The sequence below is a fragment of the Rhodamnia argentea genome, chromosome 4 (genome assembly GCF_020921035.1).
Source record: "Rhodamnia argentea isolate NSW1041297 chromosome 4, ASM2092103v1, whole genome shotgun sequence".
NCBI classification, from domain to species: domain Eukaryota; kingdom Viridiplantae; phylum Streptophyta; class Magnoliopsida; order Myrtales; family Myrtaceae; genus Rhodamnia; species Rhodamnia argentea.
The window spans coordinates 18,303,594-18,326,958 of record NC_063153.1 but is presented as its reverse complement, the minus strand read 5'-3'; the positions used below and the strand labels follow the sequence as shown (position 1 = coordinate 18,326,958).

The 23,365-nt window shown below is 38.0% G+C and overlaps 1 protein-coding gene across 5 annotated transcripts; it reads left to right on the top strand.

Moving 5' to 3' along the window:
• Positions 1 to 14,195: 14,195 nt before the first annotated feature.
• LOC115744560 (putative inactive cadmium/zinc-transporting ATPase HMA3) lies at positions 14,196 to 22,518 on the top strand. Of its 5 annotated transcripts, XM_030679797.2 has the most exons (11): positions 14,404 to 15,001; positions 17,208 to 17,465; positions 18,271 to 18,368; positions 19,027 to 19,282; positions 19,376 to 19,513; positions 19,813 to 20,140; positions 20,222 to 20,424; positions 20,553 to 20,755; positions 20,885 to 21,494; positions 21,558 to 21,577; positions 21,611 to 22,518. In XM_030679797.2, exons 1-11 carry the CDS (start codon positions 14,803 to 14,805, stop codon positions 22,370 to 22,372), a joined length of 3,075 nt encoding a protein of 1,024 aa, XP_030535657.1. In that variant the 5' UTR covers positions 14,404 to 14,802; the 3' UTR covers positions 22,373 to 22,518. The 5 variants fall into 5 exon arrangements, with proteins under 5 accessions (XP_030535653.1, XP_030535657.1, XP_048133670.1 ...); XM_030679793.2 differs by adding an exon at positions 14,196 to 14,352 and having other exon boundaries at positions 14,756 to 15,001; positions 20,885 to 22,518; XM_048277713.1 differs by having other exon boundaries at positions 21,558 to 22,518.
• The last annotated feature ends 847 nt before the right edge of the window (positions 22,519 to 23,365 follow it).

Below are 23,365 nucleotides of genomic sequence, written 5' to 3'. Positions count from 1 at the left end.
AAATAATCTAAATAATGTCCAAAAAGTCTTCAATCTCCTCGAAATCGTATAGCGAAAATGGTCGAAATCGGCATTACACAACATCGGGTATGATGGATCCATGGCGTGGTTGCACGTTGGTTACATGCCGGTTACATGCGGTGGCTCCAGGCTTCTGTTGATGACAAGATTTCAATATGTTGATTGTTTAATTATAGCCTGTCTAGTGGTGGTGTTGGCTTCTCGAGTTGACACGCGAAATGTCAAGAATCGAGGGGAAAATTGCAATTGGCCGAAGTGGCTGGCTTGCAAAATAGTAATTAAGTGACGTGGCCTATATAACTAGCGTCATAGCATCAAGCAGCCTATACAGATGGTTTGGGAAAATAGTTACTGAGCAATGCGGCTATCATCATAAGAAGAGGCACCTCCATGAAAAAGGATTGACAAGACGACGTGTTGCCAACATCATAACACAACCACAGTAAAGTTTACTTTAAAAGCACTCTGACGAACATTGTCGAAAGGTGATGATGGATTTATTTTGCTATGGATGCATGAGGCTTCGCACTCGGTGCACCAGGATTGTCTTAGGAAATGAGGCTCTTATACCAAGTTGAAAATAAAGCGGAACATAAGGATTGGAAAATTTCTATATATTTGATATACCTAGAAAAGAATACGTGGAACATATTTATAAGCTTTATTAGAAGATTGAATACGGTAATAAAATAAAAATAAAATCAAACATAACCAATTAAGGTTATCCTGAAAGATATGCTGAATCAACTGAATATCCTAATATTGCTAATATCTCCCTCAAATGCAAGGTGAGTTGAAACAAATCAACTTGAGTTTAAGTAATAATCCGAACAGTGTCAAAAAAATGTTCGATCGCTATAATATCGTATAGCGAAAATGGTTGAAACCGGCACAATACAATGTCGGGCATGATGGATTCGTGACGAGATTGCTTGTGGGGTACGTGTGATGGCTCTAGGCTTTTGTTGATGAAGAGATTTCAATTTTTTGATTGCAGCAAGTCTGGTAGTGGTATTGGTTTCTCAAAACGACACGCGAAATGTTGAGAATTGAAGGGGAAACATCAAGCTGCTGATGTAGCTGGCTTGCAAAATAATAACTTAGCGATGCGGCCTATACAACTGGCGTCGTAGAATCAAGTGGCCTATATGACTAGCTTATGAAAATAGTTACTAAGCGAAGCAGCCTGTGTGGCCGGCATCGAAAGAAAAGCCACTTCCATAAAAAAGCCTCGATAAAGCGACGTATCACCCACATTGTAGCACAGCCACCGCTGCACTTACTCGGACAGAAATGAAGACTCTAATGACCACCGTTGAGAGACAACGAAGGAATTTATTTTGCTATGGGTGTATGGGGTGCACCTGATGCGAAGTGCACCAGGTGCACTAGGAATCCCTAAAGCACGGAGGCTCTGATAGCAAATTAAGAATAATGCGGAAGATAAGAGTTGGGAAATTTATGTATATTTCGATATACCTAGAAAAAAGTACATGGAGCCTATTTATAGGTTATATTAGAAAACTAAGGTAATATGATTATGATAATATCAAATATAATCAATTAAAGATATGCACTATCAAAAGAGATATGTTCATAATCCTGAAAGATACTGTGAATCAACTAAATATCCTTATATTTTCCCTTCAAACACAAGGTGAGTTGAAGCAAGTCAACTTGAGTTTGAAAATAATCCGAACATTGTCCAAAAAATCTTCAATTGTCATGAAATCATATAGCGAGTATGGTTAAAACCAGCATTGCACAAGGTCGGACATGATGGATTCGTGGTGCAGCTACGTGTGTGGTGCATGTGGTGGCTTCAGGCTTCCATTGATGGCGAGATTTCAATATGTTGATTGTTTGATGGGAAGCAAGTCTGGTGGTGGTGTGGCATCTCGAAATGACACGCGAAATGTTGATAATCGAAAGGAAAACAGCAAGCGGCTGATGCGGCTGGCTTGTGAAATAGTAACTGAGCGACGCGGCCTATATGACCGGCGTGGTAGCATCAAGCGGCCTATGTGGTTGGCTTGGGCAAATAATTACTAAGCGATGCGGACTGTGCATTTGGCATATAAAAAAGAGCCACCTCTGTGAAAAAGCCTTGACAAATCAACGTGTCGCCAATATCGTAACATGACCATTATGGTGCTTACTCGGACAGGAATGAAGACTCTATTTAACATTGTTGACAAACAGGGATGGATTTATTTTGCTATTGGATGCATCGAGTGCGAAGTGCGCCTAGTGCCCTAGGATTGCCTCGGGAAAGGAGGCTCTAATACCAAATTGAGAATAATGCGCAAGATAAAAATTGGTGAATTTCTGTATATTTAGAAATATCTAGAAAAGAGTACCTAGAGCCTGTTTATAGGCTTTATTAGATAACTTACTAAAGTAATAAGATAAAGATGATATTGAATATAATCAATTAATGATATGTATTATCAAAGGAGAAATATGCGTAATATTAAAAGATATGCTAAATTAACTAAATATCACAATATTGGTAAAAAAAGACTATATTGGTATAATTGAAGGATTTAGAATTGAATTGGTAAATTATCAAAAAGTTTGGGACTAAATTAGCTAAATTAAAAGGTTTAATAATTGAATTGGCACAATCGCAACAGATTTGTAAATTTTTTGAAATGAATGGCAAAAGATAAATTGGGGAAGAATACACACTTCACATGTGACCCCAACTATGTTCTGGAAAATAAAAAGGAGTCTCTCTAAATCTAAATCATGCAAAGCACATGCCATCATATGCGCCATCATATGCACCACCACCACCACCACCACCCATTAAATCTCGAGCTTTCCTCTTTTCTGTGCTTTTTAAAAATCGAGCTCATCCCCAATTTTTTTTTTTAAATTTAAAAGATTGTAGCATCTAGCATGATATTCCCCATCAAATCTGTTCATGATTTCGAGAAGATCAACTTCCACGACTTGGCATTGTCTTATATGTTGAATGAACAAAAGGACATGATAACTTTAGCTTTAGGACATGTTAACCTGAGGAGTTCACATTAATCGCCTAGATTGATCTCGGGCATTGATTCCTTTCAGACCTCCTCAGTCCTCATCAAGTGTGCTGGCTATAATCTCATTAAACTAATCACAATGTGAATGGTCAGTGGCTTTGAAAGGCAGGGACTAATAGTGGCGTTGGCGCGAGGGAAAGTGAAAGCAATGACATAAGGACAGAACAATGTTCTAGGTTAGCACGCATTATTTGTACGGCATTGCAAGTTAATGGAGACACTACGATGGAAATTAATAACAATACACATGAAGCTACTGCCATCTTTTCTCATCAATAATCTGTCAAGCCTTTTGTTCTTCCTCAACTCTAGTTGATTTGATCGAATCATGTAATCAACATTGCAAATTAAATGAACTTGACTTAAAAAGGTTTAGTAATTCATAAGTAGTGAAAAGGTTTAAATGAAGAAAGTATAAATGAAGGTCAGTACATATTAAGTTGAATTAGACTACATCAAATCTCATGTCCCATTGCATCTAAGCTAGAACAGAAAATGCTCATTAGTTCATCATTATGAACATCTCTATGCATATGTTGGTCCGAAGAACGAAATGTATTTAACAAAGATTTGATGAATTCTTTCGTTTCGCGGCAAATAATTTTCAGGAAAATATTTCTCGGATTTTCTAGCGTTTCATTCACGTAAAATAAATGAGTCAAGGAAAACATTTTCTATCAATAGAAAAAATACCTTCAAAAGTGGGGAAAATGATTTACCCTTTTTGAGGAGAGGAATCATTTTCCTTCCCCTTTCTTTCACCCATACCAAGCATGTTCTTCTCCGTGCACTCCATTTAAGAATTTTTATTTTTATTTTTCATTTTTATGTTTTACTACTTTTTAGAAAAATAAATTACTAATTTTTTCTTATTTTTTAATTTGGCCGGTTGCCGGCCATAGTGATAGTCAACAATCGACTATAGGCAAACAATGAGCTTAACGACATCTTCAATCTAGCGAGGCTCGAGCTCGCTCCAGGCCGGCAAGCTCAAGCCTAAGCTCAAGCCTTGCATAGGTTGGCGAGCTCGACCTCACCACAAGCCGACCGGGGACCGGTCACCGCCCATCGCCATGGCCATTGACCGATTGAAAAGAAAAAATAACAAGAAGTAAATATTTTTTAAAGAAAATAAAATATAAGAATAAAAGTAATTAAATGGAGTGCACGGTGGAAAATCTCATCAGATTGTCCATACCAATTGGCGAAAAATATTTTTCAGTTTATTTTCAAGTTTCAGCCAAATATCGAAAAATATTGTCATTTTTTTGGAATACATTTTCCACGAAGCGAAAGAAGCTTAAAAGTGAACTTAAGGTTGAATTTTAAAGCCATTGGCGAAAGAAGTATTTGATACTTCATTTAACATGATTATGTGGACAACACGTGTTTATGCATAATCAATCACATTTCAAGAACTTTGCCGATGCAGCAGATCTCATTCTTTGATTCACTTGATTCTTGAAAAATTACCAAGAAAGTCTTAATATTATTGTCTGACGGCCAATTTAATCCTAATCTTGTCAATGTCAATTTAGTCTTAAAATTTTTGAAGATTCACCAATGTAGTTATTCTAGCCAATTTTGGTCATAAATCGCTGACGTGGACGCCGATCGTCCCGTGTGGCTCGATCAACACTTAAGTGGATGATTTTTTGCAACTTTTAATTTTTTTCCCCTTTTTTTACTTTTTCTTCTTGTTTTTTCCATCATTGGATTTCCAATCAGTGGGGTCACCGGCTAATGAGGGCTATCCTCACTAGATCTAGCAAAGGCGACCATTATCAGTGGCTGGCGACCTCCGCTGGTCATTGTTGAGGCCTAGCGAATGGTGGAGGGAAATAAGGAAAATAGGAAATTAAAGGAAAAAAAATCACAAAATACAAAAAAATTGCAGAAATCGTTCACGTCAATATCGATCTTGCCATATAGTACGATCAGTGCTATCTAAACAACCAAGTTAGCAATTTCCAGCCAAAATTGGTTGAAAAAATTTAGTACTGAATTGACATATATATAATCAATTTATGGCTTTTTTTTGGTAATTTTCTTGCTTGATACTTCATTAGCTTGGTAATTAATACAATAATGTTTACATGAAAATGAGGAACCAGTAATGCTTTATGGGATTTGTACAATCTCCTAAGATGAAGAAATAATAATAATGTCATTATCGAATCTTTAACATAACTTAGGCCTTAATTGCAGTCCTAGTAAAAATAGATTTGTCATACTTCCTAAAAATAGATGTAATATTCTCTTCTTATCTTCGGAAATGGTGGGAAAGATCGATCAATAAAAGAAGCTGGCATACGTACGTTCAAACTCTTAACTTGTACTGCTTCATAAGATAGGATCCTCATCTTATGAAACTTATTCGCATACTTTATTTTCCTTTTGATCAGCGATAACAAATAGAATGTTTTATTTTATTATTACTGGGATTTCAATGTTTACAAAGTACTTGTCACATTAAGTTTAGAAGTCCACATTAGCAAATTTAGTCACCAGACCGACTTGTGTACGGGTAGCGACAATGCTTTGAAACAACTGTCATTTCACCTGATTTTTCTCAAACCATGATTGGCGTAAAAAATAGTAATTCCTCTGCCTCATTTTTTTTTTTTTTTAAATTTGTCCCACAAGAGCTAATTGGATGTGCAACATTTACCAATTTGAAATAGGAATATCATTCACTACACAAGAATATAAATGTTCATCTAGTTGTCGCCGACCTCCATGTGAATATATGTTTCTCATCTAAAGAACCAGAATAGGAAAAGGAAGTGCCAAGGCTCTCTAAAGCTGCTAAGTTACTTTCAGAATAGGACCTCTCAAAGAGTGAATTTGTGGCTTAGAACTAAAGTGAAAGTGGGGTTAATCAAAGTCATACTCCCAAGAAAGCATCATTTCTCTTTAGACTATATGGAGGAATTTCAAATGAGAAGGGCTCCAGTCCCAAATAGAAATGGTTTCCATTGTATGGTCATTGAGTATATGCTTGCATGTGATGATAAATTGTCAAGTTCATATCAACCAATCCCCACTAGGGTTGTTGAACAGTGTTGGGGGTCCTCCTGGAGTATACTGTGCTAGGAAAACTATGCCCATCATGGTCTCATATTCGTACTTTTGTAAGGTGCTGGAATCCATTTCATTTCAGGGGACAAGGAAACAAGATCAATTCAATTCATTTCAATCACTCATCTATTCTTTGTTTATCGCCATTTCACGGGATCAAAATTAAGTCCTAGAGAGATCTAAACATGTATTGTGATCTCATTGACCGATTATATGTTTCTAAGATGCACAATTCTATTGTTCCGAACAAAAATACCGGTTTTTTTTTTTAATCATGCTAGTAAATTCCAATTGTTGGTAGAAAAAATGATTGGTGACTTTTTTCAAGGTAACTTATTCATAGTATATCAATACTTTTATGCAAAGTACCAAAGTTTATAATGACTTACCGGCTTTTATTACATTACTCTGCGACGCTTTGAATTTACTAATTTTTCTATAGATTACCATACTAAATTAGAGTGACTTATTAACTTTTAACAACATTGGAGGTAAGGGTGGAAGTTGCAACCATAGGCGCTGAAGGAGAATTTGTGTGAACTGAACTAGGGGAATGAGGGGGAATAGAAACAGGGGACACTGAGATTGTGCTAAAGGGCTCCGATACAGACTTAAAAAAATAGAACCTTGAGAACATCGAAGTGTAGAAAAAAGAAATTAAAGGCAAAGAATTGTTAGATCTAGAGAGAGAGAGAGAGAGAGAGAGAGAGAGAGAGCGAAGAATGAAACAGATATTTCAAAAAATGTTGTTGATTGATCTCTCCCCTTAATGATTTACAAAGAGATGATGAGTGTCTACATAACAAAATTCTCAGTTGGAGTTTGAATAAGTTTGAATAAGTTATAGATGTGGAGGAGAGCTAGAAGTAACTTATTGAACCGAGTTTTGTGCTGGAGATTAGGAAAATCTAAACTGCTTGCGGGTTGGAAGCTGATATGGACGACTTTGACCCTTCAACACAAACTAAGTTAGAGTGACTTATCAACTTTCGACAAAATAAGTTACCAATTATTTTGGATTATCAACTCTCATTTAGTTGCATGCTAACGTTCATTTGCCTTATTAGCAATTTCTCAAGATTACGAACTCTCTTTTCAAAAATTGCCGATCTAAATTGGCTCATCAACTTTTTCGCCATTAGATTACCACGTATTAAGCTATCAACTCTCATTAAATTACTTACAAAATTTTATTCCATTTTTTTAAATTTTCCAACTTGCAGTTATCATTTTAATGTCCGATGGCCAATTTACTCATAAACCTTTTTAATTGTGCCAATTTAGTTATAAACATTTTGATAATTTGTCAATTTTGTTGTATACCTTTCAATTGTGCTAGTTTAATCCTAAATCTTTTGACAAGTTTTCAATTTAGTCCTAAGTCTTTTGACGATTTTTCAATGTAGTCCTTTCGGCTAGTTATTAGTTGGATAATTTTAGGACTAAATTGGCAAATTTTCAAAGGTTTAGGATAAAATTGACACAATTGAAAGGTTTATGATTAAATTAGCATATTGTCCCAATGTTTATGATCAAATTGGCACAATTGAAAGGTTTAGGATTGCATTGGCCGCTGTACAATAGGTTTATGACTTATTATCCCAACTTTTATTTGTGTTTCTAGCAACGCCTTAAATTGCAATTCCTTTTTTAAATTGACAACCTTCGGTACAACAACCACCAACTTTTCTTTAATTGACTTGTCAAGTTTATAAGTCTCATTTGAGTTACTTACCAAGTTTATCTTTATATTTATCTTTTTTTTAATCGAAAACCAAGTTTCTCATTTTCAATAAATAGGTTTTTTTTTTCTTTCGCCCACTTTTAGTTATCTTTCTTAACTACGCCTTAAATTAACAATCTATTATAAGAGATTACCGACTTGTTATTTGATTATTCATCAATTGAGGGTTTGTAAAGGTTTAGGTGAAAAATTAATCAGAGAAAAGTTGATAAGGTACTTAAAGTTTAATAAATTTAAGGCATTGCTGAAAGGTAAGAGAATATTTTTTTTCAGAGTTAAGAAAAGTTGGTAATTAAAAAAACAAATATTGATAGTTAACTAACATATAAGAGTTGATAATGCAAATTCCATTAGTAACTTGCTAGCTGGAAAAGATTTGGTAAGCCATGCAAGTGCTAGCTTAATAGAAGAAAAGTTGGTTAGATATTTAATAAAAAAAACAAACAAACATTGGTAAGCAATTCAAAGGAGAGTTGGTAATCTAAAATGAGTCGGTAGATCAATTGTAGAGAAGTTGGCGGGTCACATAAACAAAGGAAAAATTTGTCTAAAAAGTCCTAAACCTATTGCGCCTATACTAATTCAGTCCTTAATCTTTTGACAACTTGCCAATTCATTCATAAGCCTTTAAATTATGTCAATTTAGCCCTAAACCTTTTAATAATTTGCCAAACAAGTCCTAAATCTTTTAACGAATTGCTAATTTAGTCCTAGGACTAAAACGACAAAACTTGAAAAGATTTAGGACTAAATTGGCACAATTTCAAAATATTTAGGACTAAATTGAGACAATTGAAAGGTTTAGGACTAAATTGGCAAATTCTTCAAAGGTTTAGAACTAAATTGATACAATTGAAAGGTTTAGGACTGAATGGACAAGTCGTCAAAATGTTTATGACTTTTTTGATAATTTTTCCAATAAACAAAAGTTGTAATTTGCCAATGAGGCATTGGTTGAGTTGGTGAGATCTCCGAGCCTTATACGGTTAAACTAATGAGGTTTCGGGTTCGAATCTCCCCAGCCGTGTCTTGGGGGACTTAACCGGTGGCATTGGTGCTCATACCCCTATCATCCCGAGGAATTGTCCATTGCATGTGGAAAACCTCGGTTATCCAAAAAAAAAAAAAAAACAGAAGTTGTAACTTTGTATAATAATGGGAAAATTAAGCCATTGGTAATAAAGATATCAAATCAGTAAAAGATGAGACATTTTTTTCAGAGACCTCGCGGGTCTCCCCATTGCATCCGTCGAAATGCCGTGCCTACTTCATGCCAAATCCTAATTCCAGAATACGTAATTATGGGAAAACCAGATTATCAATATGTTCCTTTTTAACCAACAGTGTTTCGACTCTTACAACCTGTTTTAGAACAATATAATCGTCCTTCTAACACATGATATTCCCTCCCCCCGGCCCTCACCCTCCATCAAAAGTTGGCTCAACAAGATCAAATGGCGATATGCAACTTTTTGTCCGGTCATAGATGATTGAGTATCTGATTAGTCTTCCGTCTAATTTTTGCTTTTTTTGGTATGTGAAATATATGATCATGTGCGAAATCGAAACACTACGTTGTTGCGTGTCATTTTCTAGTAACTTGTAATTATAAATGTAGTGATTGAATGAGAAACTGAATCTGGCCATGGGGTGCTTGCTTCTTTAAAAGAGGTTCACGCGTATGAGTACTTTAGTAGGATTGATACCAAAAAAAGGAAAATTATGTTGAATTGCCATACTGAAATTAGTGGAGGGATTAAACCCATTTCCTATTTGTCTATAGACATAGAAAAGCACCAAAAGCTATGTCGAATGTGTTAGTAAATGTTTTAACTATTTGCACATCTTCAGGTTGTACTTTATCGTGAATGATTTCGATATGTTGATCTCTAATTTACTAGGTAAATAGACAACCACTTTCCATCTGTCTTTTAGCCAAAACAATAGTAATAATAGGACCTTAATAAATAGTTAAATTCTCGAGCATATCATCCACACACACGGAAAGAAAAACCAGTGAGGTCAGTAAGGAAAATGTGATGAAATAATTTAATTGATTATTAAAAGTATCGTATTATAAATTAAGATTTTAAAATAGATGATTGCGCATTCAATTTAAAAAGAGAAAAGGAAAAAAGAAAACATCATCGGAAGATGATGTTAGCAAAATGGAACTAGGAAAGGTCACTTTTCCACAGGCGGTGGAGCAAATAGGAATTAAAGTACGATAAAATCTATTTGAATGGGGAAGGATTCGCACAACAATTGACCAATCCAAAAGGCTTACAACAACACCCTTCCATGCAATGTTGCATCATACGAGATAAGGAATCTTTCAACGAACACAACCCTCCCTTTTGAATTTGTCAATTTCATTTTTCTCTGTGTTTAGATCTTAACATTTTTTAAGGATGAATACCATCAAAGTTTTAAGTTGGTCCATTCGTATCATATTTATTACAAATTAATTTGGTATCATAAAAAATTTGAATCTTGTATAATTTGTGCTATATGTATTCAAAACTAATTTTCATATTATAAATATCTCAAACTAGTAAACTAGCACGAATTTTTTTCTTTCATTGTTACAACTTTTATTTGTCTTTCTTAGCAACACATTAAATTTACCATCTCCTTTTTTTTGTTGTTAAAATAGCAGCCGTAAATAGAGTAACTTACCAACTTTTCTTTCATTAAGTTATTGAGTTAACAACTCTTAATTAAGTTACTTATCAAGTTTACTTTTCTTTGGTAACAACTTTTCTTATCTTTCAAAAATCTACCCGCACAAAAGTAAAATCCCTTTTTTAAAGAATTGGAAAAGTGAAATCACGGTTCTAACGTATGACGTTCCCCCTTAAAATTGGCGCAACAAAGGCAAATGGTTCGGTGCACTTTTTTTTTTTTTTTTTTTGGCATTGTTAAGACAGAGTATAGTTTCACAAAAAAAAAAAAAAAAAAACCAGGACATGGACATGTATGAGTGGCTTTAGTAGGAATGACACCCAAAAAGGAAAATCTTGATCAATGGCCGTCCTGAACTTAGTGGAGGCATTGGCCCATTTCCTATGTGATTACTGACTTAGAAAAGCACCAAAAGCTATGTGGAAACTATTGACAAGTGTTGCAACTATATGCACATCTTCAGGATGTACTATTCTATGAATGATTAGGATATGTCGGTCTCAAATTTACTGGGCAAATAGGCAACCCTTTTCCACGTGACTTTAAGTAAAAAATAACAGTGATAAAAGGAGGTTAATAAACACCAAAACTCTTCAGCAGCGTCCGGGCAGGCGAAAGAAACGTCAGCGATGAGAATAAAGAAATTGCAATGCAATAAACTCTTGCGAATTCAATTTGAAAAAGAAAAAGTTAAGAGGGAAAAGATCACTACAAGACGATTTTAGCGAAAGAGACCTAGGCAAGGTCGCTTTCATGTCCGCAGGCGGTGGACCAAATAGGAATGTCTGCGGACATGAAAGCACATAATGTCGAATTGAATGTGGTTGACTCGCACAAGCATTCGACCATGCAAAAAGCTTTCAACAACATCCTTCCGTGCACCATTGCATTAGACGGGGCAACGGATCTAATTATGATTTTTTAATGTCCCAATATTAGATTAAACCCTTATACACAAGTCCAGACCCAACTAAGGACGTGCATGGTCCGGGCCAGTCCCGTCCCAGGCTGGAACCGGGGACCGGACAGTGAGTCCCGGTCTCCAAATTTTCGGGATCGAGGACCGGATTAGGATCGGACAGGATCGGGATCGACAGTCTGGTCCGGTCTTAATGGGACCGCTAACACTAGTTGCTTATAGAAATATGAACCTTAGATCTAAACTAATCACTTCCAATCTCAACCAACCAACCAACCCGTCGTACAACCATCGCATGAGTGCTTATGAGAAAAGACTAAATCAAGAAGAAAAACACAGATCAAACATCTGGTGTCAGTCCATACACCAGAACTGCAAAATCTCATAACAAAAGTTCAAGAAAATGAGAAAAAGAGTCAAGTGCTGCACGTTTCTAGTGTTCCCAAACCAACATGAAATTGTGTCTGCCATAGAGGAATCGGCATTTTTTTTTTACTTTGTCGAAAAGAATTAGCATTCGGCACCTCTTTTTTCTCTTTGTGGTTGTTTTGGCTAAGTATGCAGTTGTTCCTAAAAAGTTCACTAGCATCCTAAATCAGTAATTGGTGCAAAGTCGAGCTCACCTTTTGGCCTTGACCGATAGTTCAGAGCCCTGTCGTCACAAGATAAGCGAATTCGCTGGAACTTTCTTCCATTGAATACAATAAGCAAACCATGTCCTACACAGCAATTCGGTGTGTTTCATACAAATATAGAATACATTCCATGACTCTAATTTCTTTTTCTAATTTTATATATATGTATATAGGTATATGTATATAATCATGTATATTATGGGCGGTCCGGTCCGGTCCGGTCCGGTCCCATCCACTATGGAACCGGGGACCGGACCGCCCCCCTCAAGTACCAGACCAACCCTACCGGTCTGGTCCGGTCTGGACCAGTCCAATCCAATCCAGCTTGCTCCCTAGACCCAGCCCAATCGAACCCTCAATCTGTTCTGTTTGACCCAGTCCATCTCCCTCAGAGGGCTCCTTGTGACAAGATGATCGTGATCATGATCTTCTCTTTTCGAAACCCCTTCTTTTTGCACATGTGATTATATCTGATAACCGACCATTCATATAGACATTACAAGTCTTTCGTCTCATGTATTTCAACTCCTCACAAGTATAATAAAAGATGTTGAGGTGAATAATATCAACTTTGGAATTTTCTATGGCCTTTCTAAAATAGCATATCAACAACCTTTTGCGTTGTTCGGATGCTTCTTGGGGCATAATGGATCCGCATTACTAGGGTTGTTGTCGCGTCTGCTTGGCTCCTTATGTCGTTTAATTGTCTCACCGAATCAGAAAGAAGCATAGGCCAAAATGGACATGAACTGAGACAAATCGGCAGAAATTTTTGAGAGACATAATCCTCCTTTGCTTGGGTGGGTAAGGATTGGGAATTTGTCAAAGTAGAATGGCCAGCAAATCGGATGACTGCAATGGAAGATAGTGCTCGGACTCACTGAGAATGTAATAGTAGACCAATTGCAAAATTGTATTATTGGGTCAATTGTGACTGTAATGTGCCTTTAACTTCTGTTTATCTGCAGCTTTTGGAGATGAGAAATGGGACTTTACTTTGATAAATGGAAAGGGCTTCTTTCCTAATTAATTTAGGCAATGCCTTCATGTAGCACGGTCATCTCTTGATTCCATCTTATCATAAGTTTTCGTCTCGCCTTACGCAACACGTGTCACGATGTGTAATGTTATATATAAATAGGTTAAAAGGAAGTTCTAATCAAGCTGCAATAAACAAGGAGATTTATATCGTAAATAAACAACGAGCTCAGGCCGAGCCTCACTGGTCTGCGAGGCAAGCCTCGGCCTCACCTATGGTGGGTGAACGGCTAGCGAAGAAATTAAAGAAGAAAGAAGAGAAAAAAATAATAATAAATTATTAATTTATTATTTTTTTAAAAAAAATTTTAAATAGAAAAATTATCCACATTAGCGTCGGCTGGGCCACATAAAATGACCAGGTTCATGTCAGCAATTTTTGACAAAAAGACGATGTAGAAAATCAAATTAGATTTTCCTTTCTAAACGACCTAAAATATTTTCCAATTCATTTTCATGTCTCAACCAAACACCGAAAAATATAATTATTTTTCCTGAAAATTGATTTTCTAAACAATATTTTTCATAAATAATTAATTTTTCACGAAACAAACGGAGTCTTAGGTAATTTTTTTTTCTGTGGAAGGAAAAAAAATGTTGGCAAATTCTCTGTGGAATATGTATGCACCTGGTCATATATATGAGAGAGAGAGAGAGAGAGAGAGAGAGAGGATAGAAGTTAAAATGAACAAGGTGGAATGGCAAACACAAAAGCAAAGCTGGGGAGCAAACCTAAGTTTCGTATATGAAAAGTAGAAATAAATCTCTCTTTCTTTTCAGTTCAGTTCAGAGAGAGAGAGAGAGAGAGAGCACATATGCACATGCTTTCAAACGTGAAGTGGATTCACATGCGGACTCCATTCTCCTCTTTATAAACCCTTTGGATTCCCCCGCCCACTCCCGTCTTTTCCCAACAAAAAACCCCAGGGAAAAGCTAATCTACGTTTCATTCTTTTCTTGATTTTACTTAAACCCTCTTCTTCTTTTTTTTCACTCCATTGCTCCTAGAAATTCCCCCGTCAAATCCTATGCCACGAACGCCCCCAACGTATGCCTATTTAAGTCTCAACTCCCTCTCCTCCTCCCTCATTTCAAAAGCCTGTCTTCATCTTCTTGAAGAAGGAGAAGAAGAATAGATCAAAGAGAGCCTCCTTTCCCATCAAATTCACCTTAGAGGTGCCTCATTCTGCTCCATTACTCCAACTTTCATTAGTTGCTTTCTTCTTTCTCTTCTCGTTTTGCCGTCTCCAACTCTCTCTCTCTCTCTCTCTCTCTCTCTCTCTCTTTTCGTCGTCCTCATTTTGTGGGCAACTATGATAAATTAGGTCTCTTTTTAGAGGTATCGTATGTCACATGCATCACGTCTGCTCCCATGTCTTCTCCTGCAAATCAGCCGCCCACAGTTTCAGTCCCTTTTTCTTCATTTTCAAAACTCGTATCTCTGTCCCTTTTTCCCGACAATTTCCCGGAAAATCGAATGCGGAATCGATCCTCTCTCTTTTCACCGGCATAACGAGCACAATTTGTTCTGGGTATCTCGTTCTTGATTGATTCTTGCTTTGCCTTCTTCCATGGACAGAGACAGAGAGAGGTCGGAGAGCAGCCCGGTCATCTCTGGAGAGGAGGATGGGTGAGGCCGGAGAGGTGCCGAAGAAGCTGCAGAAGAGCTACTTCGATGTGGTGGGGCTGTGTTGCTCGTCGGAGATCCCGTTGGTGGACAACATCCTCAGGCAGCTCGATGGGGTTAAGGACGTCTCCGTTATCGTGGCTTCAAGAACCGTCATTGTCGTCCACGATACCCTCCTCGTTTCTCAGACCCACATAGGTAAATTTCAAAACCAAAAAAAAAAAAAAAAAAAAAAAATCGCCCTACTCCCTTTCCTCTTTCATTGCTGAAAATTTGTGCTTTGGTTGGGAAGCAAAAAGATAATGAAAGAGAGATAGTAGCTGAAGTTGTAATCTCCGTTGCATCATCGTCATCATCGCCGCTAAGATCTTAGTCCTTGTCAAATAGCCGTCCCCAAAAAAGTATCCGATCTATAGTGACCGAACTCTATCAATCTCAACATCCCAAAGCCGTCCTCATTTACCCCAATTTGGCTAGAGTGGTGGGGCCATGACCTACTATCCCAATTTGGCTAGAGTGGTGGGGGTCATGATCTACTAAAGTATGATTTATGGTAATTGCAAATGTAGCTTGATAGACTCTTGTTTCGTCACGGCCGCTAGAGTGATTTTGACGAGTATCACGGTGCTTGTGCCGTGATAATAACATCATTGAATATGTCGAAAGGAGGAGGAAAAAAACAAGTAAAGGGTTCGTTTGATGTTAAAATCAATTAGTCGCAGTCCCATTGGATCCGAAAAAATGAAAATAGAAAAGGGAAAGAAGGAAAAGGCAGTGATAGTTGCAATTATTCAGTGACTACTTGGGTCGTAGTCGAAGGGTGGGCCAAAAGCTTAGTTGGACAGGTTAATGATAGTCGAGAAAGTTATAAAAAGGTTAGTGAATAGTCAATGGCAAAGGCAATTGATGAGGACTAGCTTTCAAAGCTTTGTCTGGCTGCAACACTGTTATAATTCTTAGTATTTTACATATGTCTTTACCCTAATGATTCTGCGGTTCTCTTTTGCATCATTTTTTACCCTCTCTTTTTCTTTTCTTTTTTGACTCTTTTACAAGATCAGAACAAGTTCTTTTCACATTCCGATTCCCTTATTGCCATTGTTTTTTTTTTTTTTTTTTTGGGTGGGAAGCACTTTATTCTTTTGTGTCTTTACCTACCACACTCACACAATCTTTATCTTGCGCAGCAATAAACCGATTTTCATGCGCGTTACCAACGGGATTAAACTATTTCTAGAATCTTATTGTCTAGGACTCAGGATTTAGATCGATAATTGTCTCTTGTACCGTCCACCAAACGAGTCTATATTTTGGATTTTTTTAAACCAAGAGTCATCAGAAACCCCAACCTATATTTAGTGTAGCACATTTATCCTTTTTTTTTTTTTGTCACGCCAAAAATCTCAAACTTATATCTGTGTAACATATTTACTGTTCATCAAAATTTGGTCATTGAGCACTATTAAAAATTGGCCTATATGGACGTCGGAAAGCAAGGTGTTGGCGTGGTGCTAATGTAATAAAAACGATGTTGTTTTGGCTGAAAAATCATTTGAGAGAATCTTAGCTGAGGGCAAATATGTCACGTAGATACAAATATAGAGATTTTTATGTTACAAGAAAAATTTCATAGTAAATTTGTCATAGTGAATATAGTTTGAAATTTTTGATATCATAAAAGAAAAGTTCGGGATAAATGTGTCACGGCGGACATAATTTGAGGTTTTTGGCAGCTTTTTCACTTATTTTTATGTTGTTTCCAACTGTTATATCGAAGTTGTGTTGCGAACCATACCTGCTTCGCGCATCTTGTCTGTAATTCGGTGCCGAGGTTGGGTGAGATACATGATGCTCTTGGAGACATCTGATCTAAGTAACAAGTTGAGTTGTAAGATCACCTTTCATGTGATGTTGCGTTGCGGTGCGTACCTGTATGCTTTGTCGGAAAGAGCATAAGGACGATTTTATATCACACTTTCCAACATATATAAAGCAATTTCTTAGCAGAAATGAGACGGTGCACAACATTTATATTATATGTATACGTATATGTATATATAAACGGGTATTTTGTTTCTTCTCCTTCTTTATCTTCTTTATGGTGTGTTCATCATAAGATCCTTTGCATAGACGCAACTGATGAGGTTTTGAATACCATTCAGTCCTTTCTAATAGAATTTTCTCAAAAAAAAAAAAACATTCATGGCAATTTTCGCAACGTAAAATGACCAAAGATTAGTCTATTAAAAAAAAAAAGGTGAACTTTCCGGTCATAATCGAAATTATGACCATAGTACGTAGGTCCTATATTTATTATTCCCTTTCTTTTAACTCTGTTATTTTCTAGCTGATTCTCATGCATGTGAAATAACCCTTGCCCTTTTCTTTGGGCCCCTGACGACAGTGGATGCACTGAATCAAGCGAGGTTAGAAGCAAACGTGAAGGTCTATGGGGAGATAAACCATCACAAGAAATGGCCGAGTCCCTACGCGATCGCTTCTGGGCTCCTACTCCTATTGTCCTTCTTGAAATTCGTCTACCACCCATTCCAATGGCTGGCTCTCGGCGCCGTCGCCGCTGGCATAATTCCAGTGATTCTGAAAGGCTTCGCGGCTCTCCGGAACTTCCGGATCGACATCAACATACTTGTCTTGGTCGCCGGTGAGTAGATACGCATATCCCAACCACCTCTTTAATGGATGTTGCTTGTAGACTCGGATTGATGTAATTGAGTACCTACGAAAAGGAAGCGAAATACATAAACAAATTAAATAATTACCAAAAAAGAATTTTTTTTTTTCCCGAAGAAGTATAGATATTATAGATATGATTCCCGGGAAGTCATTGTCTGCGTGGTTGCTCATGGGAACCGTATGAAAATTTTAATGAAAACAATTATGGTTGTCGGTATGATTACAATAACAAAGGTTATCACTTTATTAAAATCTAATTAACATTTAATTTGGAAATAGTAGCCGGGACCGACATCTTCATCAGACAATCACTTACACCCATCATCCAACTTAAGTTGTAATCCCTTTTTGGGCCATAAAATCACCACTAAAAAAGCTTAAGTTCAAAATATACATAGAACTAGTTGGTCCGACTCCAATTTGCATATACGCCAGACTCAATAATTCTAAAATCTGGACATGTATGAGGCTTGTGTGCCTAATCTTGACTCATTTAAAAGAAATTAGGCATGCTCAACAAAATTTCCATAATTGATTAATTATGCTCATTCGTAGTGTTTAAGGAAATAAATAAACCCACAGGCATAGTAGTGAAGCATTATTTTTCAGACAACCCTAATGAAAACCCATACGAATGGAGGGTCCTCAAATCACGGACATGTAACAAGAGGGTCCAAAGTGAAAAGGGTAAGAGCGATAGGTGGAGTTAGGTTTTTGATAAGTTAAATAATGTTAGAATATATCTGCACATCTAACATTGAATTGCTTGACAGTGATCGGGACGGTCGCGATGAGAGATTATCTGGAGGCTGGCACCATTGTCTTCTTGTTCACCAGTGCGGAATGGCTCGAGTCCAGGGCAAGCCACAAGGTATAGGGTTAGGGTTTGCTTATGAGAAACTAAACTCTAGGGTTTTGTTCATATTAAATTCTCGAGCTCATTTGTAGTTCAGTGCTTGTCCAGGAATTGCTGCTAAAACGGACATAGATGTTGTGCTTTTCGAAACCACAGATTTTGTATTCTAGGGAGTTCTAAGATGTAGACATGGGTAGAACTTGAAAGCATAAAACGACAGAGCAATCCTAGGTAATGATATGCTAAGGTGAAATTCATCCAATGATGTTTAGTGTTTGTCCATACCGAAATAATTTTTTTTTTATAGTAGAAGACACGAAATTTTCGATTTTCACAAACTATCCAAAATGCAAATTCCTGTATAGAAAGACATGGGCGGCATTCATCTAGGAAAACCGATCGAGATCGAACTTTGTACACACAACGAGGGTCGGACTCGAGTCAAACTGTTTTGGGATTTTTTTTTTTTTTTTCTTTTTGTGATTCTTCTCCCAGACGTCCAGTTGGAGATTACGCAATGTCTTCCCACTATTAATGATGATATACATGAAATTATTCCTTTGAAGAATTTATTCTTCACTTTTAGTTAATTTTCATCTTTGAAGAGACAGTCTTTGCTTTGGAATAAATACTATTACTTTGCTGACGAATATTTTGTGATCCATCTGCTCAGGCAAGTGCAGAAATGTCAGCATTGATGAGCATAGCTCCACAAACAGCAGTGATAGCTGAAACAGGGGAGGTTGTGAATGTCAATGATATCAAACTCAACACCATTGTAGCTGTGAAGGCCGGTGAGGTCATACCCATTGATGGTGTTGTTGTGGATGGCAAATCTGAAGTGGACGAGAGAACTTTGACGGGAGAGTCATTCCCTGTTTCCAAACATGAGGATTCCTCTGTTTGGGCTGGAACAATCAACTTGAATGGTGATTGATCACTCTTTCTTAGTCACAAAATTTCAAAATGTTTCGACGAGAATGCTTGGGATAAAAAACTTAATAGTTTAAATTATTTTTTAGGTTATATCAGTATCAAAACAACTTCTCTGGCTGAAGACTGTGCAGTGGCCAAAATGGCAAAGCTTGTTGAGGAGGCTCAGAACAAGAAATCAAGAACACAGAGATTCATTGACAGATGTGCACAGTTTTACACACCAGGTTGGTTCAAAACACTTCAATTCTTGATATAATTGTATCCGTGCACCATAGGAATAATCATGCTGGTATAAGGATTACATTGAATGTGATTGCCTTTGCTTGTTCGATTCGAATTTTATCGGATTATGGCTACCTTATTCTCTTCAAAAAGCAGGACAACCCTGCTCCTCCTTATGGATGAGGCATTTGCGTTTGCCCATTATGCATGTGTTCCAACTTCTGTTCTTTGGGATGGATTGGGAGCAGGAGCTTGCAAATCTTCAATCTCAACTTCGTTTCTGTGATTTTACCATCTGCAGCGGTCTTAGCTATATCCATCGGTTTCGCCGTGATTCCGGTGGTATTGCACGTCCATAACCGAGACCACTGGTTTCATCTGGCATTGGTGGTACTAGTAAGTGCATGCCCCTGCGCACTAGTCCTCTCTACTCCTGTTGCCACTTTCTGTGCCCTCACAAAGGCAGCGAAATCCGGTCTCCTGATCAAAGGGGGCGACTATCTTGAAACCCTTGCTAAAATCAGGAACCTGGCTTTTGACAAAACCGGCACGATCACAAGGGGTGAATTCATGGTGGAGGACTTCCGATCCCTCACTGAAGCCACAAGCATCGAGACTTTGCTTTATTGGTAAAGATCATGGACTCCTAGTTCTTTAAATATAGCTCATATCAGTCCAAACCTTATATGGGACAGGCGAATTATTTTTAGGGTCTCAAGCATTGAGAGCAAGTCGAGCCATCCTATGGCTGCCGCGCTGGTACAGTATGGGAGGTCATTTTCCATAGAGCCGAAACCTGAAGATGTCGAGGATTTTCAGAATTTTCCTGGTGAAGGAATTTGTGGCAAGATTGATGGGAACGATGTATTCATAGGTAACAGGAAGATTGCCTTGAGAGCTGGTTGTGAAACAGGTGAAGCTTTCCCAATAATTCAGCAACCGTACAAGTGCTTCAATTTTATTCATGCCGGCCCCCTTTTCCCGGGGATACAATTTGCTTCCGGAAGTTATTGAATTCCTTGAGTGATCATGCATTTGCAGCTCCGAGCATAGAAGGCGTTACTGGGGAAGGAAAAACTATGGGGTATGTGTTCTGCGGGGCAAACCCCGTCGGGATAGTCACTCTCTCCGATGCATGCCGAACCGGAGCTAGGGAGGCCATCGAGGCACTCAAGTCATTGAAGATTAAAACTGCAATGCTTACGGGCGATAGCCAGGCTGCAGCAATGCATGCACAGAATCAGGTCCGACTCTATTTCTCGTCCTTTCATTACCTCGTAGATAGCTGGTATCTGATGTCTTCTACTTCCTCGATGAGTAGGAATTTTGGTAAATTTGACTGAGCGATTGACAACATTTTATTGTCCTAGCAGTTAGGTCAGGCTCTGGATGTAGTCCACGCGGAACTTCTACCTGAAGATAAAGCAAAAATCATCAAACGGCTCAAGGAGGATGCGCCCACAGCAATGGTGGGGGATGGCATAAACGATGCCCCCGCATTGGCTACTGCCGACATTGGTATTTCGATGGGTGTTTCCGGTTCAGCTCTTGCAACGGAGACAGGGCATGTGATTCTCATGTCCAATGATATCAGGAAAATACCACAAGCGATCATGCTCGCGAGGAGAGCACACAGGAAGGTGGTTGCGAATGTTATTCTGTCGATAACCACTAAGGTTGCCATCCTCGCATTGGCCTTTGCCGGCCACCCGCTTGTTTGGGCAGCAGTTCTCACCGACACTGGGACATGCCTAGTGGTGATCCTAAACAGCATGCTCTTGTTAAGACAGAGCCATGAGCACGAGAAGAAGTGTTGTAAATCTTCTGCAATGCGACAGATAGAAGGATGCAAAGTCCTCAAGACAAACTCATCCCATAACCATAACTGTTGCCCTTCTAAAGTGGGGACGGAAGTTTATGAGACTGAACAAGGTTGTGGCAAAGTACACGGATCGAAATGCCAATCGAGCGTTCCTAATTCAGGCTTGTGTGGTAAGGGTTCGGCTAAGAAGCGTTGCAACGTAGGGCACAACTGCAGAGGTACAGCTGCAACACATAATCAAGATCATGGATGCAAAACTGCCAATAACGACATGACCCATGGACATCGCCATTGCTGCTATGAAAGCAGACCGCAAAATGGGAGTGCTTCGCAGCAGAGGTGTGTCGTTAACTGTCATTCTAACAATTTCACTTCAAGCGTCAGTTTGTGTGGAAATGGCAAGCTTTCCAATTCAACGAACAGACAAGTTCCTCTAGTACATAATGATGCAGATGCCGAGCAGTGTGGCCAAATGTGCAATGATCATAACCATGGTCTCTTCAGTCCAATTTCTTTGAGCACTCGTTCTGATAACATGTGCACAAATGCGGTTCAGAAGCAAGGAACTTGTGCATTTGGCAATCACAAAGAACAGGATACAGTGGAACACTGTGATCATGGAAGCTGCGAGATGATTACAGGAAGCGAACCGCATGTTATCACTGGTAAGTGCGGTTCTTTGCGAGAGAAGAATAAAGAGTGCCACGAGATGCATTGTGGTGGCGAAAATCATGACATTAAGGAAGGACTAGGCAAAACCAGTGAATGCAGATCGCACACTGATCTCAAGTCACATATTCATCATCATCGCCGTCATCCAAAGATTGGCTCACATTGCTGTCATCCCCTTCAACCCGTGATCGACATCGAGACGGGGAAAGATCATGCCGACTCGGGGCCAATACACACATGTACCAACTTGGCAAAGAGGGAGATTGGTGGGTGTTGTAAGAGCTACATGAAGGAATGTTGCGGCAAGCACGGGCATAAAGGACCTGCACTCAGAGGCTGCTTGTCCGAGATCGTCACCGAGTACTAGCAGATCCAATGTAACTGAAAAATTAAAATTCTAGCTCGCTGAGAGATTTGCGAGCTCCAAGCTTAACATTAGACTGAAGGTTTCTGATTTTTGGGAAATGAAAATTGCACAATTCACCATCTTAATCAATCCAAGAATTTTAGGGGAAGCCCAAAGGGCAAAGGTCACCCAATTTGTCCAGGCCCATCTATGTTAATATTGGACTGAGGCCCACAACAGTTGATGCCTGGGCCGCACGCAAAGCGTATCTTTCTTTTCTTCTCTTTTATTATCCTAATACATACATACATATATACAAATTGTCAAATGAAAATGAACAAGTGGAGGTTCTGAGAACAAGGACAAGGTGTAAAATTGAAAATACATATATATGGAAGGAAGAATCGACGTTTGAACAAGTGACTCGAAACCCTAGCGATCATCTAATAAAGTTCGTACAATTGAATGAATCTCATTTATAATGTCTTGAACTTACCATTCACCTTTTGTTTTCTTTCTTTTTCTTTTATATATATATATATATATATATATATATATATATATATATATATATATATATATTGATATTGCTAGCAATATCACCTAGAGGTGGGGTTGGATAGGTGACTCTAAAGAACTTGATAAACTAACGCGAAATTCAAACTATCAAGTTCAGAACCAAAATAGAGTCCGAACATAAACAATGATATAATCAAATTTACGTGTGTGCGATGAATAGTAAGTACCATATGAGATAAAAAATTGCACACAAAAATTATAGTGGTTCGTCTTCTTGCAAGCTTACATCCACTCTCCTCGCAAACAACCTACTAATTGGATTTCACTAGTAAATCAATATGATGTTACAATGAATGATGCTTCTTAGATCGAGATCACACTATCTCGCATAATCTTTCTTTTCAATGCTTCTAAAAAATTACAACTTTGAAGCGCATGAAGGCAAGTATGAAGCTCTCTTAAACTTTGGAATTTCTGGTTATGATCTATCTTCTT

Bases quoted from the DNA above. Each gene is read 5' to 3' on its own strand.
- LOC115744560 (XM_030679793.2), top strand. From the start codon at position 14,803: ATGGGTGAGGCCGGAGAGGTGCCGAAGAAGCTGCAGAAGAGCTACTTC. The intron at 19,283-19,375 runs GTGATTGATCAC...ATTATTTTTTAG, and splicing joins TGGAACAATCAACTTGAATG to GTTATATCAGTATCAAAACA. The intron at 20,141-20,221 runs GTAAAGATCATG...AATTATTTTTAG, and splicing joins ATCGAGACTTTGCTTTATTG to GGTCTCAAGCATTGAGAGCA.